Raw genomic sequence first — 17790 nt, 5'->3', positions numbered from 1 at the left:
TTCCTCAGAGCAGGCTTTTTTTTTTTTTTCAAACATCTTTATTGAAGTATAATTGCCTTACAATAGTGTGTTAGCATCTGCTTTATAACAAAGTGAATCTGTTATACATATACAATATGTTCCCATTTCTCTTCCCTCTTGCATCTCCCTCCCTCCCACCCTCCGCATCCCACCCCTCTAGGTGGTCACAAAGCACCGAGCTGATCTCCCTGTGCTATGCGGCTGCTTCCCACTAGCTATCTATTTTACATTTGGTAGTGTATATATGTCCATGACACTCTCTTACCCTGTCACATCTCACCCCACCCCCTCCCCATATCCTCAAGTCCATTCTCTAGTAGGTCTGTGTCTTTATTCCCGTCTTGCCACTAGGTTCTTCATGGCCTTTTTTTTTTTTTCCCTTAGATTCCATATATATGTGTTAGCATACTGTATTTGTTTTTCTCTTTCTGACTTACTTCACTCTGTATGACAGACTCTAACTCCATCCACCTCATTACAAATACCTCCATTTCATTTCTTTTTATGGCTGCGTAATATTCCATTGTATATATGTGCCACATCTTCTTTATCCATTCATCTGTCGATGGACATTTAGGTTGCTTCCATGTCCTGGCTATTGTAAATAGAGCTGCAATGAACATTTTGGTACATGACTCTTTTTGACCTATGGTTTTCTCAGGGTATATGCCCAGTAGTGGGATTGCTGGGTCATATGGTAGTTCTATTTGTAGTTTTTTAAGGAACCTCCATACTGTTCTCCATAGTGGCTGTATCAATTTACATTCCCACCAACAGTGCAAGAGTGTTCCCTTTCCTCCACTCCCTCTCCAGCATTTATTGTTTCTAGATTTTTTGATGATGGCCATTCTGACCGGTGTGAGATGATATCTCATTGTAGTTTTGATTTGCATTTCTCTAATGATTAATGATGTTGAGCATTCTTTCATGTGTCTGTAGGCCATCTGTATATCTTCTTTGGAGAAATGTCTATTTAGATCTTCTGCCCATTTTTGGATTGGGTTGTTCGTTTTTTTGTTATTGAGCTGCATGAGCTGCTTGTAAATCTTGGAGATTAATCCTTTGTCAGTTGCTTCATTTGCAAATATTTTCTCCCATTCTGAGGGTTGTCTTTTGGTCTTGTTTATGGTTTCCTTTGCTGTGCAAAAACTTTTCAGTTTCATTAGGTCCCATTTGTTTATTTGTGTTCTTATTTCCATTTCTCTGGGAGCTGGGTCAAAAAGAATCTTGCTGTGATGTATGTCATAGAGTGTTCTGCCTATGTTTTCCTCTAAGAGTTTGATAGTGTCTGGCCTTACACTTAGGTCTTTAATCCATTTTGAGTTTATTTTTGTGCATGGTGTCAGGGAGTGTTCTAATTTCATACTTTTACATGTTCCTGTCCAATTTTCCCAGCACCACTTATTGAAGAGGCTGTCTTTTCTCCACTGTATATGCTTGCCTCCTTTATCAAAGATAAGTTGACCATATGTGTGTGGGTTTATCTCTGGGCTTTCTATCCTGTTCCATTGATCTATATTTCTGTTTTTGTGCCAATACCAAACTGTCTTGATTACTGAAGCTTTGTAATATAGTCTGAAGTCAGGGAGCCTGATTCCCCCAGCTCCATTTTTCGTTCTCAAGATTGCTTTGGCTATTCGGGGTCTTTTGTGTTTCCATACAAATTGTGAAATTTTTTGTTCTAGTTCTGTGAAAAATGCCAGTGGTAGTTTGATAGGGATTGCATTGAATCTGTAGATTGCTTTGGGTAGTAGAGACATTTTCACAATGTTGATTCTTCCAATCCAGGAACATGGTATATCTCTCCATCTATTTGTATCATCTTTAATTTCTTTCATCAGTGTCTTATAATTTTCTGCATACAGGTCTTTTGTCTCCTTAGGTAGGTTTATTCCTAGATATTTTATTCTTTTTGTTGCAATGGTAAATGGGAGTGTTTTCTTAATTTCACTTTCAGATTTTTCGTCATTAGTGTATAGAAATGCAAGAGATTTCTGTGCATTAATTTTGTATCCTGCTACTTTACCAAATTCATTGATTAGCTCTAGGAGTTTTCTGGTAGCATCTTTAGGATTCTCTATGTATAGTATCATGTCATCTGCAAATAGTGACAGCTTTACTTCTTCTTTTCCGATTTGGATTCCTTTTATTTCTTTGTCTTCTCTGATTGCTGTGGCTAGGACTTCCAGAACTATGTTGAATAATAGTGGTGAGAGTGGGCAACCTTGTATTGTTCCTGATCTTAGTGGAAATGGTTTCAGTTTTTCACCATTGAGGACAATGTTGGCTGTGGGTTTGTCATATATGGCCTTTATTATGTTGAGGAAAGTTCCCTCTATGCCTACTTTCTGCAGGGCTTTTATCATAAATGGGTGTTGAATTTTGTCAAAAGCTTTCTCTGCATCTATTGAGATGATCATATGGTTTTCTCCTTCAATTTGTTAATATGGTGTATCACATTGATTGATTTGCGTATATTGAAGAATCCTTGCATTCCTGGGATAAACCCCACTTGATCATGGTGTATGATCCTTTTAATGTGCTGTTGGATTCTGTTTGCTAGTATTTTGTTGAGGATTTTTGCATCTATGTTCATCAGTGATATTGGCCTGTAGTTTTCTTTCTTTGTGACATCTTTGTCTGGTTTTGGTATCAGGGTGATGGTGGCCTCGTAGAATGAGTTTGGGAGTGTTCCTCCCTCTGCAATATTTTGGAAGAGTTTGAGAAGGATAGGTGTTAGCTCTTCTCTAAATGTTTGATAGAATTCACCTGTGAAGCCATCTGGTCCTGGGCTTTTGTTTGTTGGAAGGTTTTTAATCACAGTTTCAATTTCAGTGCTTGTGATTGGTCTGTTCATATTTTCTATTTCTTCCTGGTTCAGTCTCGGCAGTTTGTGCATTTCTAAGAATCTGTCCATTTCTTCCAGGTTGTCCATTTTATTGGCATATAGTTGCTTGTAGTAATCTCTCATGATCTTTTGTATTTCTGCAGTGTCAGTGGTTACTTCTCCTTTTTCATTTCTAATTCTATTGATCTGAGTCTTCTCCCTTTTTCTCTTGATGAGTCTGGCTAATGGTTTATCAATTTTGTTTATCTTCTCAAAGAACCAGCTTTTAGTTTCATTGATTTTTGCTATTGTTTCCTTCATTTCTTTTTCATTTATTTCTGACCTGATCTTTATAATTTCTTTCCTTCTGCTGGCTTTGGGGTTTTTTTGTTCTTCTTTCTCTAATTGCTTTAGGTGCAAGGTTAGGTTGTTTATTCGAGATGTTTCCTGTTTCTTGAGGTAGGCTTGTATTGCTATAAACTTCCCTCTTAGCACTTCTTTTGCTGTGTCCCATAGGTTTTGGGTCGTCGTGTCTCCATTGTCATTTGTTTCTAGGTATTTTTTGATTTCCCCTTTGATTTCTTCAGTAATCACTTCGTTATTAAGTAATGTATTGTGTAGCCTCCATGTGTTTGTATTTTTTACAGATCTTTTCCTGTAATTGATATCTAGTCTCATAGCGTTGTGGTCGGAAAAGATACTTGATACGATTTCAATTTTCTTAAATTTACCAAGGCTTGATTTGTGACCCAAGATATGATCTATCCTGGAGAATGTTCCATGAGCACTTGAGAAAAATGTGTATTCTGTTGTTTTTGGGTGGAATGTCCTATAAATATCAATTAAGTCCATATTGTTTAATGTATCATTTAAAGCTTGTGTTTCCTTATTTATTTTCATTTTGGATGATCTGTCCATTGGTGAAAGTGGGGTGTTAAAGTCCCCTACTATGATTGTGTTGCTGTCAATTTCCCCTTTCATGGCTGTTAGTATTTGCCTTATGTATTGAGGTGCTCCTATGTTGGGTGCATAAATATTTACAATTGTTATACCTTCCTCTTGGATCGATCCCTTGATCATTATATAGTGTCCTTCTTTGTCTCTTGTAATAGTCTTTATTTTAAAGTCTATTTTGTCTGATATGAGAATTGCTACTCCAGCTTTCTTTTGATTTCCATTTGCATGGAATATCTTTTTCCATCCCCTCACTTTCAGTCTGTATGTGTCCCTAGGTCTGAAGTGGGTCTCTTGTAGACAGCATATGTATGGGTCTTGTTTTTGTATCCATTCAGCCAGCCTGTGTCTTTTGGTGGGAGCATTTAATCCATTTACATTCAAGGTAATTATCGATATGTATGTTCCTATTCCCATTTTCTTAAATGTATTGGGTTTGTTATTGTAGGTGTTTTCCTTCTCTTGTGTTTCTTGCCTAGAGAATTTCCTTTAGCATTTGTTGTAAAGCTGGTTTGGTGGTGCTGAACTCTCTCAGCTTTTGCTTGTCTGTAAAGGTTTTAATTTCTCCATCGAATCTGAATGAGATCCTTGCTGGGTAGAGTAATCTTGGTTGTAGGTTTTTCTCCTTCATGACTTTAAGTATATCCTGCCACTCCCTTCTGGCTTGCAGAGTTTCTGCTGAAAGATCAGATGTTAACCTTATGGGGATTCCCTTGTGTGTTATTTGTTTTTTTTCCCTTGCTGCCTTTAATATGTTTTCCTTATATTTAATTTTTGACAGTTTGATTAATATGTGTCTTGGCATGTTCCTCCTTGGGTTTATCCTGTATGGGACTCTCTGTGCTTCCAGGACTTGATTAACTATTTCCTTTCCCATATTAGGGAAGTTTTCAACTATAATCTCTTCAAAAATTTTCTCAGTCCCTTTCTTTTTCTCTTCTTCTTCTGGTACCCCTATAATTCGAATGTTGGCACGTTTAATGTTGTCCCAGAGGTCCCTGAGACTGTCCTCAGTTCTTTTCATTCTTTTTTCTTTATCCTGCTCTGTAGTAGTTATTTCCACCATTTTATCTTCCAGGTCACTTATCCTTTCTTCTGCCTCAGTTATTCTACTATTGATCCCATCTAGAGTATTTTTAATTTCATTTATTGTGTGTTTCATCATTGCTTGGTTCCTCTTTAGTTCTTCTACATCCTTGTTAAATGTTTCTTGCATTTTGTCTATTCTATTTCCAAGATTTTGGATCATCCTTACTATCATTATTCTGAATTCTTTTTCAGGTAGACTACCTATTTCCTCTTCATTTGTTAAGTCCAGTGTGTTTTGAGCCTGCTCCTTCATCTGCTGTGTGTTTTTCTGTCGTCTCATTTTGCCTATCTTACTGTGTTTGGGGTCTCCTTTTCACAGGCTGCAGGTTCGTAGTTCCCGTTGTTTTTGGTAGTTGTCCCCAGCGGCTAAGGTTGGTTCAGTGGGTTGTGTAGGCTTCCTGGTGGAGGGAACTAGTGCCTGAGTTCTGGTGGATGAGGCTAGATCTTGTCTTTCTGGTGGGCACGTCCACGTCTGGTGGTGTATTTTGTGGTGTCTGTGGCCTTATTATGATTTTAGGCAGCCTCTCTGCCAATGGATGGGGTTGTGTTCCTGTCTAGCTAGTTGTTTGGCATAGGATGTCCAGCACTGTAGCTTGCTGGTCGTTGAGTGAAGCTGGGTCTTGATGTTGAGATGGAGATCTCTGAGAGATTTTTGCCGTTTGGTATTACGTGGAGCTGGGAGGTCTCTTGTGGACCAGTGTTCTGAAGTTGGCTCTCCCACCTCAGAGGCACGGCCCTGATGCCTGGCTGGAGCACCAAGAGCCTTTCGTCCACACGGCTCAGAGTAAAAGGGAGAAAAAATAGAAAGAAAGAAAGAAAGAGGCTATAATATAGTGAAGTAAAATAAAGCTATTGTAAAGCAAAGCTATACAGACAAAATCTCACCCAGAAGCATATACATATACACTCACAAAAAAAAGGAAAAGGGGAAAAATTAATATCTCCTGCTCTCAGAGTCCCCCTCCTGAATTTGGGCTGATTCGTTGTCTATTCAGGTATTCAACAGATGCAGGTACATCAAGTTGTTTGTGGAGCTTTAATCCGCTGCCCCTGAGGCTGCTGGGAGAGATTTCCCCTTCTCTTCCCTGTTCGCACAGCTCCTGGGGTTCAGCTTTGGATTTGGACCCGCCTCTGCGTGTAGGTCGCCTGAGGGCGTCTGTTCCCCGCCCAGACAGGACGGGGTTAAAGGAGCAGCTGCTTCGGGGGCTCTGGCTCACCCAGGCCGCGGGGAGGGAGCGGTACGGAGGAAGAGCAGGCTTTTAATTGTAACACTATATACATTTTGTGCAATTTTTTGTTTCATGTTTGAGCTTTGTCTTTCTTTGCACCCTCACTTCCCTGAAGACTATAAGCCCCACACAGACTTGGGGATGTCTATTCCCTAGTACCTAACACGATGCTTGCTATACATGATCCTCAGTAATAAAAGAGAACATTATTCATTTATTAACCAGAATGAGTTCTAAGTGCCTATTAGTGGCCGGACACTGTCCAAGTTGCTGAGGATACAGAGGTGCAGCAGAGTCCAGCTTGGAGGATCTCTAATCCTAAAATAAGACTGAGATGGACAGCAACAAAGCGATCCTTGCAACAAGGTATCTGGACATAATCAATGTCTGCCCTTCAATGTCTGCCCTTTTTTTTTTATATCCTTTGTTTTATTGAATCCTCTTAACAGTCCCCAAAATGAAAAATCATTACACCAAGGGAAAAAAAAAACTTAAGGTAGAGCCAATGTAGGATCTTGGGCCAAATATAGTATTAGGTTAGGATTCTGGAGACTGGTACTTAATATGCTGCCTATTACAAACTGAACCAGCATTCTAGAAGCAATGGCTCCTTTGTCCCCATGAACAAGTGGTTGCTTAGTGGATACAAGTTATCCAAATTCCATTTAATAACAAATCTTGTTTGAGCATGGTATATTTCACACCATATCATTATTATTTGAACCTCAAAGTGACTCTACAAAGTAGGTATTTTTACCCCTATTTTATAGATGAGGAAACTAAATTTTAGGATGTCTAATCAGACAAGTTAGTCCTACTGAAGTGGGTAGCCAAGGCAGTGACTGAACCGGGATCTCCTGAAACAGGGTCTCCTAGTTTCACTTTCTATATTAGACTCCTCTATACTTAAATACTCCATTATTTTAAGATGAAATCAAGTCCAACAGAGTAAGAAATGGTGCTAGAGAGATAAAAGCAGTATTCTCAGAATAATGACATTTCCCTGCTTCTCCTAGAGCTGCTGGTCAACGTTACGTATTAGGGCTGGTTGGAAAATAGAAATTCCATCTTGGCTACAAGGTACAACTAGTGACCTTGCTGATTGAGTCTGTTCTAGCTCTATAGCCTAGACAAAAAGAACACTGATTGAGAACATTTGTTCTGTTACATTTACAAAACCTTTGCCAGATGCACACATACAGAAAGTATTTAGCCTTTTGCAGTAATCAGGAGTTGTTTCAGGGTAAGAGCCAATCTCAGAAGTTGCTCCAGCAGCTGGGATTGTTGTTCCTATGTCTGCTTTTATCTCTTTTATTTGTAAATTTATAGTTTCTTTTCTTTCCTCATTGTGTACAATTTCCACCCCATATGGAATCAACTCTAGAGAGGGAGATACATAAATGCCAAAGTATTTAAAAATATATGCACCTGCTGAAGGCCTTCAACACCAGGTCATATCATGAAATATTGTTCATGATCTTTATTATAATAATTGTAAAAATTATATGATACTATCTATGATAAAATACTATTTTATTTATATTTTAGTCAGGGAATAAAGAAGTGATTTTGTTTCTCATCCAATAGTAAAACCCCTAGTATTTAATTTAAGCAATATAGGATGAAGTGAAATATAGAGAAAATGTTGAATATCAATGCCTATCAAATTTTATGTAACACTTATAACCAAGGTATATTTCATCTCACTGGATTTAACAAATAACAACATTTCATTTCATTTATCCACTTCCTAATGGTATGGAAGATCATAGGAATTTTATGCTAATATCCACAGCAAGAGAGAGATATTTCCTTAAAAAGACAAAATGTTTAATAGACATTTATACTAAATGATAAAATCAGGCCAGGAAACATACCTAACTTCAATAGTTACTTGGTAGGTAAACAAACTATAGTAACAGTTATTAAAAAAAATACCCTTTTTACGCAGCAGAACACTTGCATGTTTTCGTCCATTTCGGTTTTCCACATGGCAGGTATAATTTGCCAGGTCAGCCTCCACCACTGAATCAAAGATGAGTGCCAACTCAACTTCTTTTTCTCCAAGATGCTCTTTGAGGAGCCTGAAATAAAGGAAAGTATTCTTGGCTGAATTGGTTTCATCTGGGGAGAGCCCAGCCATGCAAGGACTAAAGATGGTTACGTAGCTTACTAAGGTCTCCAGTGGGCTGGAGAGTCCTGACAGGGTGTATGTGCAGAAACTTGAAAAAGAAAACACAAAAAGTGACTCAACGCAAAGATCAGATGGAAAAGGAAAAAAGTGAGGAATTCACTCAGCAAAGAGAAATATTATCATGCCACTAGGCTTTGATAAATGAAGCCAATATGATTTGTGTGGCAAACAGGAGGAGACGTTGGACTCCATATTCTAAGCTGAGCCTATGGAAACAAATTGGATTTTTGCAACACGGCATGAAAGGAAAAATGTCTGGAGAAATGTAGAGTTTATGTCAGAGGCTAGAGTTTTGACAAGAGGGGGTAAGATGGTAAAGAAATGGGCCTTGAAAATGACTGCCTTATGAGAAGTAAACGAAGGGTGTTTAGTGGCCTTTTATCCCCAAATATTGGTGAGAAGCCTGTTCTCTACTTTCTCCTGCCTTCTGTCCAATGCAGGTATATATCCCTAATCCTCCAATGACCTACCATGGCCCTGCTTTCTCCCGACATTGCTCGCCATTTGTCTTTCTCCTTCCCTCCACACCCTCCCATGCCCCTAGGAGGAACTGCCCTATGTGACATTTTCTCATAGTGCTGCCTTTTGCATTCTCAAGTGAAGTTGCAAAGGGTCTTGAATGGCCAGTAACAGTTGTTCTTCACAGAGGAGCTGAGTTGCCAGGAACCTTTCCTGAGGAGTGTGCCTCTTGTTTCTCTGGAGAGTTATATTCTTGCCAATGGCCAGCTGCCTCCTGGGTGAGGTGAAAGTAGGTACACTGCCTACTTTTACTTTCTATCTCCTGGTTTTGACCAAAGAAAGAGCAAATTGTGAGTCTAAATAGTGGAAAGCCTGCTGTTAAGTTCTGGGGTGAGGTTGTTAAATACATGAATTTGCAAGATGGAACATTTGGGACATTTAAAGTAATTCTCATCTCCTTTTTGACACCTGGTTATGAAGGTGGAGAAGAACATTCAGATTTACTGGCATTTAGCATAAAGTTGGAAAAGACAACTGTACTCACAGAAAACTAGGTTATAAATATGGGCCTCCCACTTACAAGCTCAAGCTGGATTCTTACAAAGTAATTAACTCAATGGCACCTTAATATAACTCATCTTTAAGTTGGGAAAAATACCTACCATACTTAACTTTGTTGTGGGGGTAAAATGATTTCAAGATTAAATGACATATGCAAATGCAAATGAATGTTATTAAACACCAACATTTCATTATCCAAAGGTGAACTGTTTATAAATTTTGGCTCCTTGAAACATATTTGTATTTATACTTATTGATATTTCAATTTGGTTTGGATTAATCTCTTCTGGCTCCCCTTTAAGAGAAGGAAAGGCTTAAAGTTGGGTTGGTGGGAAGGGAGTTCTTAGAATCTGAGACTCTCCCGTACTGAAATCCTAAACCCAGATTATATCCCAAATAGAGATGCTTTTAAAATTAACCCTATTTCTGTTACCTTCCAATAATATACATATCAGAGAGTTGACAATACTGGTATTTGTAACTTGAGTAAGTCTCTTTAGTATAATAACTTTCTTAACCATATTTTACTGGTAGTCTATTCATTTTTTTCTTCCTGGCTGAACTTGCAGTTTTCCTCTCTTTCTCCTCTCCCAACATGTACCTAAACAAGGAAAAATGGGAATTTACTGTCCTAATGGTTTATGTTGAATTTTACTCTATTTTCCCCCTGCTATGTGTATATCACACTATACACAATTCTTTTAGTTCTGTGTGACCTGCTATGGGATAACCCCCTTTAGGCCAGAAGCTGCTTAAGCACTGCAAATTAAGTTTGATTTAAAGCTTCACATGTAGGGCAGCCACAGCCTTTGCCAGGCATAAGGCAGAAAGCTGATCCTGTCCCTCCAGACAAAGCCTTTCCCTCTTCATTTCTAATGCAGTTTCCAAAAACAGCTCTTCACAGACTGCAGAAAGAATCTGGAGAGAGGATTTGAAAAATGATCCTTCATCCATCTATTAATATATATGAGGTGTCTTAATTATCAGCTCTTGAATATCTAGAGGAGACCTGCTTTTTTGGAATTAAAGAGCAAATTGGCGTTTATGTCTATAAATCATTCTGCAGAGCAGTCACAATTTCCTAGCAAATATTGATATGTAACAATCTATCAATTATTCTTTGTCATTCCCCTGAGTGCCTAGCTCTGGGATAGATATTTGGTGTAAGAGAAGTATAAGCACTAAAAGACCAGGTGCCTGCTCCCAGTAAGCATTAAAATTTAAACAAGGAGACAAAATCTACACAGCTGAAAAAATTATAGGCGGAATGAGGTAAAACAGGATGGTACAGTCATCCTTACAATGGAATTTCAAAAAAGGGAGAGATTATTATTTACTAAATTAGCTGGAGAAGCCTTGAGAAGACTCTGCCTAAACAAAAGGAAGAAGGAAGCATTTTCTAGGAGGGAAGATAGGAACAGGTTTTTGCAGAATGTTTGAAAGAGAGACACTGAAGGGACTGGTTTTGGAATGGAGGATACAAATAAGGGGGTCTTGGGATATACTTCAAATAACTTCAGAAGTATCTCATTCCAAGGATCAATATTGAAGGCAAGTTATAGGCAACAGTGAACACTGGCAAAATAAAAAATACTAAATTCAGGTGACAGAAATCACTAGTTTCAAAAGTTTTATTGTTGGGCTTCCCTGGTGGCGCAGTGGTTGAGAGTCTGCCTGCTAATGCAGGGGACGCGGGTTCGAGCCCTGGTCTGGGAAGATCCCACATGCCACGGAGCAGCTGGGCCCGTGAGCCACAATTGCTGAGCCTGCGCGTCTGGAGCCTGTGCCCCGCGACGGGAGGGGCCGCGATAGAGAAAGGCCCGCGCACCGCGATGAAGAGCGGTCCCCGCACCGCGATGAAGAGTGGCCCCCGCTTGCCGCAACTGGAGAAAGCCCTCGCACGAACCGAAGACCCAACACAGCCAAAAATAAATAAATAAATAAATAAAATCAAGTAAAACTTTAAAAAAAAAAAAAAAAAAAAGTTTTATTGTTAAGACCTATTACTAAAAAGTAATACTAGAAAATGTTTGGAAGTTGTCACTCACATCCTTACAAGAGAAAAAGCAAACAAAATGAAAGTCAACAACTTTTCATAGATCCATCAGAGAATTGAGGTCACAGGGCAAACTCCTGCCCCCCAAATTTGAGATAGCTAGACAAATACTGAGAATCACAGTGTACTGGGAGAAGAAACCCAGGAGCAGGAATCAGTATGAATAAAAACACTTAAAATGTAATTGATGAGTCACTGTAGGCCCAATATGGACTAGATTGAGAGTTAAAAAAAATTTAAAAAACTCCATGGGATCTAATCTTAGGGGTGCCCCGTACTTTCATGAGTTTTGCTTCCAAGAGCCTGACCAGAGTTTCAGGGTGAAGATCAGAGAATCCTTTATGCTTTTGGCAGGGGAAGGGGAAAAGCAACTATCTTGAAATGAGCCCAGAGCACTCTTTCTTCTTAAAAAAGGCACGCCCTCAAGTGAAACTCTTTAGCAGAACCTAAATTACTTGGGTTTTACCGAAACTGGAGGGAAGAGAAATATCCAACTCCAGCCTCCTCAAGCCTTCCTGTCTCATCTAAGAAAAGGAGGAAAGCTGAGGAATACTTGTAAAGGTCACAGCCTGAAGGTACAGGTTCATTGAAAGACTAAGACTTTACCATAGGATTATAGGATACTTACCACCACACCAATCAAGCTCCTGTATGATTACAAAGGTTTTCAGCTGAAAAAACTGCAAAGCTCAGACCCTATTTAAGAAGCAGTCTCTAGGAAAACTGAAAGAAACAGTGGAGACATAAACAAGTACATTATAGGAAATTTTAGCCTCTTACACCTACGACTACAGAAAACAGTAAACACAGCCTAACTCCTAGCCACATAAACATAAAATCTCACAATAAAGACTTATTTACTTCAGTTCCTTTTATCTGATACATCACATCTGGCTTTCAATCAAAAAATGATAAGGCATGTTAAAAAGAAAAAAAGTCTGAAAAGACAATGCAAGCATCAGAACCATATTCAGGTATGGCAGAGAATTATCAGAATGGGAATATAAAATAACCATTATTAATATGTTAAAGGCTCAAATGGAAAAAGTGAACAACATAAATCAATAGCTTGGTAGTATAACCAGAGAGATGGAAATTCTAAGAAAGGCTCAAAAGGAAATGCTAGAAATCAAAACACTGTAATAGAAATAAAGAGTGGCTTTCATGGGCCATTAACAGACTGGACGTGGCCAAAGAATCAGTGATCCTGAAGACAATCAACAGAAATCTCCTAAATTGAAACACAAAGAGAAAAGAGCATGGCAAAAAAGGAACAAAACATTGAACACCTGAGGTATAACTACAAAAGGCGTAACATACATGTAATCTAAATACCAAAAGAAGAAAGAGAAAGGAACAATATAAATATTTGAAGTAATAATAACTGAGACTTTTCCAAAGATACCAGACCACAGATGCAGAAGTTCAGAGAATACCAAGCAGAGTGAATATTGGAAAAGCTACACCTTGATGCATCATATTCTAACTGTATAAAGTGAAAAAATGAGAGAAAATCTTGAAAGAATTCAGAGGAAAAAAAATTACCTATAGAGGAATAAGAATAAGAAATACATCAGACTTCTCTTTAGAAACTATGTAAGCAAGAAGAGAGTGGAGTGAAATATTGAAAGTGTTGAAAGAAAATTACTACCAACCTAGAATACTGTATCCATTTATCCTTCAAATGTGAAGGAAAAATAAAGACTTTTTCAGACAAATAAAAACTGAGGGAATTTGTTGTCAGTAGAACTGTCTTGCAAGAAATGTTGAAAGAACCTCTTAAGAGAAAATGAAAATGATATAGGTCAGAAATTTGGATCTACATAATGAAAGGAAGAGTGTTAGAGAAGGAATAAATAAAGATGAAATATTTTATTTTTCCTATTCATAATTGATCTAACAGGTAACAGTTTGTTTAAAATAATAATAGCAATAAAAGCAGTTATAAGAAGTTCTGAGGATCTAATATACAGCATGGTGACTATAGTTAGTAACGTGTATTGTATACGTGAACGTTGCTGAGATTAGATCTTAAGCATTCTCACCACATTAAAAAAAGTTAATTATGTTAGCTATGTGAGCTTAACTAATATAATGGTATATGTCAATTATACCTCAATAAAATAAAATGAGAGTGAAAATGTAACCTGCAGAATGGGAGAAATATTTGCAAACCATGTATCTGATAACGGGTTAATATCCAAAATATATAAGGAACTTTTACAACTGAATATAAAAACAAAATCAAACAAATAACTTGATGAAAAATAAAAGGGACTAAGGACCTGAACAGACATTTCTCTAAAGAAGGCATACAAATGGCCAACAGGTATATGAAAAGGTACTCAACTTCACTATCATCAGGGATATGCAAATCAAAATCACAATATGATATCATCTCAAATCTATTAGAATGGCTGTTACCAGGAAGACAAAAGATAAGAATTGTTGGCAAGAATGTGGAGAAAAGGGAACACTGTATACCAATCGTGGGAATGTAATTTGGTGCAGCCATTGTGGAAAAGAGTACAGAGATTCCTCCAAAAACTAAAAATGGAACTACCATATGATCCAGCAATCCCACTTCTGGGTATATATCAAAGGAAATGAAATCAAGATCTCAAAAAGATATTTGTACTCTCATGCTCAATTTAGCATTATTCATAATAGGCAAGATGTGGAAACAACTTGTGTCCATCAGTAGATGAATGGAAAAAGAATATGTGGTTTATGTGTACAATGAAATATTATTCAGTCTCAAAAAAGAAAAGAAAAGAAAAGAAAATCTTGCAATTTATGACCACATAGGGGAACCTGGAGAATACTATGCTAAGTCAAATAGGTCAGACAGAGAGTGAAAAATACTGTATAATATTACTTATATATGAACTCTAGACAAGCCAAACTAATAGTGACAGAATGGTGGTTACCAGGAGCTGGAGGGTGGAAGAAATAGGGAGACGCTGGTTGGTAGATGAACTGGGGAACTGCTGGTCAAAGAGTACAAACTTTCAGTTGTAAGATGAATAAGTTCTGGAAACCTAATGTACAGCATGGTGACTATAGTTAACAATACTGTACTGTATCCTTGAAATTTGAGAGGAGAGTAAATCTCAAGTGTTTTCACCATACACACACAAAAGTGATAACTGTGTGGTGATGGATATGTTAATTAGTTGATTGTGGTAATCATTTCACAATGTATACATATACCAAAACATCACATTGTATACCTTAAATATATACAATTTTTATTTGTCAATCATACTTCAATAAAGATGGAATTTTTTAAAAATCAAAAATGAAATAGAGGAAAGAGATTGGATTCCCCCCAAAATAAAAAATAAATAAATAAAATAAAATAAAATAAAAGCTTGTAATTCTTGGAACATATGGTAGTTCTAGTTTTAGTTTTTTGAAGCACTTCCATACTGTTTTCCACAGTGGCTGCACCAATTTACAATCCCACCAACAGTGTACTAGGGTTCCCTTTTCTCCACATCCTCTCCAACATTTGTCATTTGTGTTCTTTTTGATGAGAACCATTCTGACAGGTGTGAGGTGATCTCTCATTGTGGTTTTGATTTGCATTTCCCTGATGATTAGCGATGTTTAGCATCTTTTCATGTGCCTGTTGGCCTTCTGCATTTCCTCTTTGGAAAAATGTCTATTCAGGTCTTCTGCTCATTTTTAATTGGGTTCTTTGTTTCTTTGATGTTGAGTTGTATGTGCTGTTCCAGTTTCCATTAACTGTAAATAGTCCCTTAAACCAAATTGAGTCCTCCTTTGATGACTAGGTATCTTGCAAGTCTCTGGGTCTTCATTCTGAGTATGAGTAATCATTATCCAGGAATAATGATTGAGAACATCAATAATAGGAGACAGTTTTTAAAAACCCTCTTAAGGAAACAAAATCTTTATTTTAGTGTCATTTGCTTTTTAAAAAATTCCTGTTAAAGCCTTATTAGTCAAAGACCAGGATCAAGCCCGTAGGCTGGCACAATCAGATTTGTTTACTGAATACACTGTGGAAAGAACGCTCCAGAGGAACTGTGGATTGTTTCTTGATTGAAGAGAAGAAGAAAGCATCTTTTGTAACATTTGGGTTCCCACTAAAGATTCTGAGGATGGTCTAAAGAAGCAGAAATAAGTTCTGGATTGACTGCAACTTCTGAGGCAGTTGGTGGTATGGGGGGAGGATTGAGTAGGAATTGTGTACTGTCATGAGGTGGAGATGGTTTACTAATTGGGTATTCCCAGTAATATGAAAATAGCAAAGCAGGTCTGGGCATCACTGGTAAGAAAGCAGTAGTCACTCCAAAGAGGTGGGGGTCATTATGGCATTATACAACTGCTGCATGACCTTGGAAGAAACAGTATTTTCTGTTAACTTTGCGGCTGGTTTTATCTGTCTGTCCTCCCAGCCTGATTAATAGCTGGGCTGCTTATTCTCAGTCCCAACTGATTTTTTACTCTTTCAGTCCCGGGCAGGTTTTGACTCTTTATATCCTAAATGTGGACTACAACAGATCATTCTGAGAGTTGATGATTCTTGCTAGCTGTGTTCTGATAAAGTCAACGTAGCTCCACTGGAACTGTGAATCAACTGCCCAAGGACAGCTCTTCCTCAGTCACTAAACCTCAGATTTTTTTATCTGTAAAATAAACTGATATGATTTATCTCAGATGGTTATCATAAAAATCCAATGTAATTTAGGATATCAAAATGTTTCTGCAATGTACTGTGTAGCATAGAAACATGGAGGAATTATTATTATTATTATTTACTAACTATAGTTTCTTGTCTCGAGCAGCTTACAATAGAAAACACCATATTTGAGACTAGGCATCTATAATCTGCTCAGTAAATGAAGAGAGATAACAAATATGTCTTAGGTAGCCTTTAAATATTTCATGCATACGTCAAGGCTAAGACCCACTGTGGAAGTGGAACTGTGGGTAGTAGAGTCACCACTCCTCCAAAAATCATCCTTCAGATAAATGGTCATTAAAGCTGCCCTTAGGTAAAACTATGCTGCTTATGAAGTTTACTTTTCCATTGAAGCCTCCTTATGACTTACACAATCTACACTTAAATATACATATGATGAGTTTTGAAAATTATTTAAGTCAAGGCAAAGTGATCAATCAATATTCCTCCTTCCAGTGGGATGACCTGAGAGTGGGAGAAAAGAAGAGATGATGTGTGTGTTGGGGGATTGTTTTGTTATGTTTTTAGCTCAATTTTGGGGCAGCCAGAGCAGGCTGGGTGTTTCAAGGCACTGAAAAAGCATGGTGGGAAGTTGCCAAAACAGAGCTCATCATTTTGCCTTGGGGCTGCCTGGGGAAAAATTAATATTCCCAGCTCCATATTATTTGTTTAAATTGGTGAGATATTAATAGGTTATTTCGGATCTTTAACATAGACTCACCCTATTTTAAGAATAAAATCTTTTCATACCTGTATCACATTCCCTTCTTTGTTAAGAGCATTTCACTCACTCAAGAAAGGTATGTTAAGGTAAAGGGATGGAAACAGAAGGCTGGAAAATGGTAGAAGCAGGAGTGAAAAAAACGAAACTTACAAGCGAACAAAGCCCATATGCAACTTGTAGCCTTTTAGGAATTGAAAGTAAATTAAATTATTTGCATTTTAAGAAGCTTGTCTGAAAAGCCTTAAGATAAATTGAATATGTTTTTCAGGTCAAGAATTATACAAGATTTGGTAAACTTGCTTTATGGTATTGCCTGGGGGAAAAACATTAGCTATTGATAGGGAGATTTGTAAAGTGAGATTTATAATCAAAAATTACTCTCCATTGGGGCAAAGCAATTGCACTGAAATTCATGCAGTCTCCATCAACTATCAGATGCAATTCACAACCCTGCAGGGAAGCTTAAGGACTATTATTTCTTGTTTAATAGGATTAGTTCAGTTTCTCTGGCATTTTTTATTAACACTGTGGAATATGTACCTCACTGTAATTTTTTTAAAAAAATTCTCAAGCCTCTGTTAAGATTAATTAAAAGGAAGGTCTGTAAGGGTGTGGAACTGGGTTGGTCTTGCTAGATGCTTATACCCAAAGACTACTGTTCATGAACTGTCTTATCCCACTTTGCAAGCCGTTCGCATTAAGTTTAAACAGAGGGACAGAAATTAGGAAGTCCTCTCCTAATGATAGTTTCCACTGGGTCTCCTCCAAATAATAATTTGACTTCTCTGAATAGACATGGTAGAGCTTGTAGAGAGCAGCTTGTTGCAAGGACTTTAAAATGGTAGATAAAAATAACCAGATTTGCACAACTGTAGCTTATGCTACTGCACATGCAAAATTCCCTTAACATCCCCACAGATGACATCTTTTGGAGTCAGTGGAAGCGTTGTGATGCAGTTGTATGG

General features: G+C 37.7%; 1 protein-coding gene across 1 annotated transcript in view; it reads right to left on the bottom strand.

Annotated features, from left to right (window-relative positions):
- IL1RAPL2 (interleukin 1 receptor accessory protein like 2) overlaps positions 1-17790 on the bottom strand; it is a 549721-nt gene that overhangs the window by 25185 nt on the left and 506746 nt on the right. Inside the window, 1 exon segment of the mRNA XM_057537682.1 lies at positions 8059-8204. Within this exon segment, the coding sequence (XP_057393665.1) occupies positions 8059-8204 (146 nt within the window).

Source organism: Balaenoptera acutorostrata, chromosome X, assembly GCF_949987535.1.
Source record: "Balaenoptera acutorostrata chromosome X, mBalAcu1.1, whole genome shotgun sequence".
Lineage (NCBI taxonomy): Eukaryota > Metazoa > Chordata > Mammalia > Artiodactyla > Balaenopteridae > Balaenoptera > Balaenoptera acutorostrata.
Note: the sequence above shows the minus strand (reverse complement) of the source record. Positions and strands in the feature narration are given on the sequence as shown.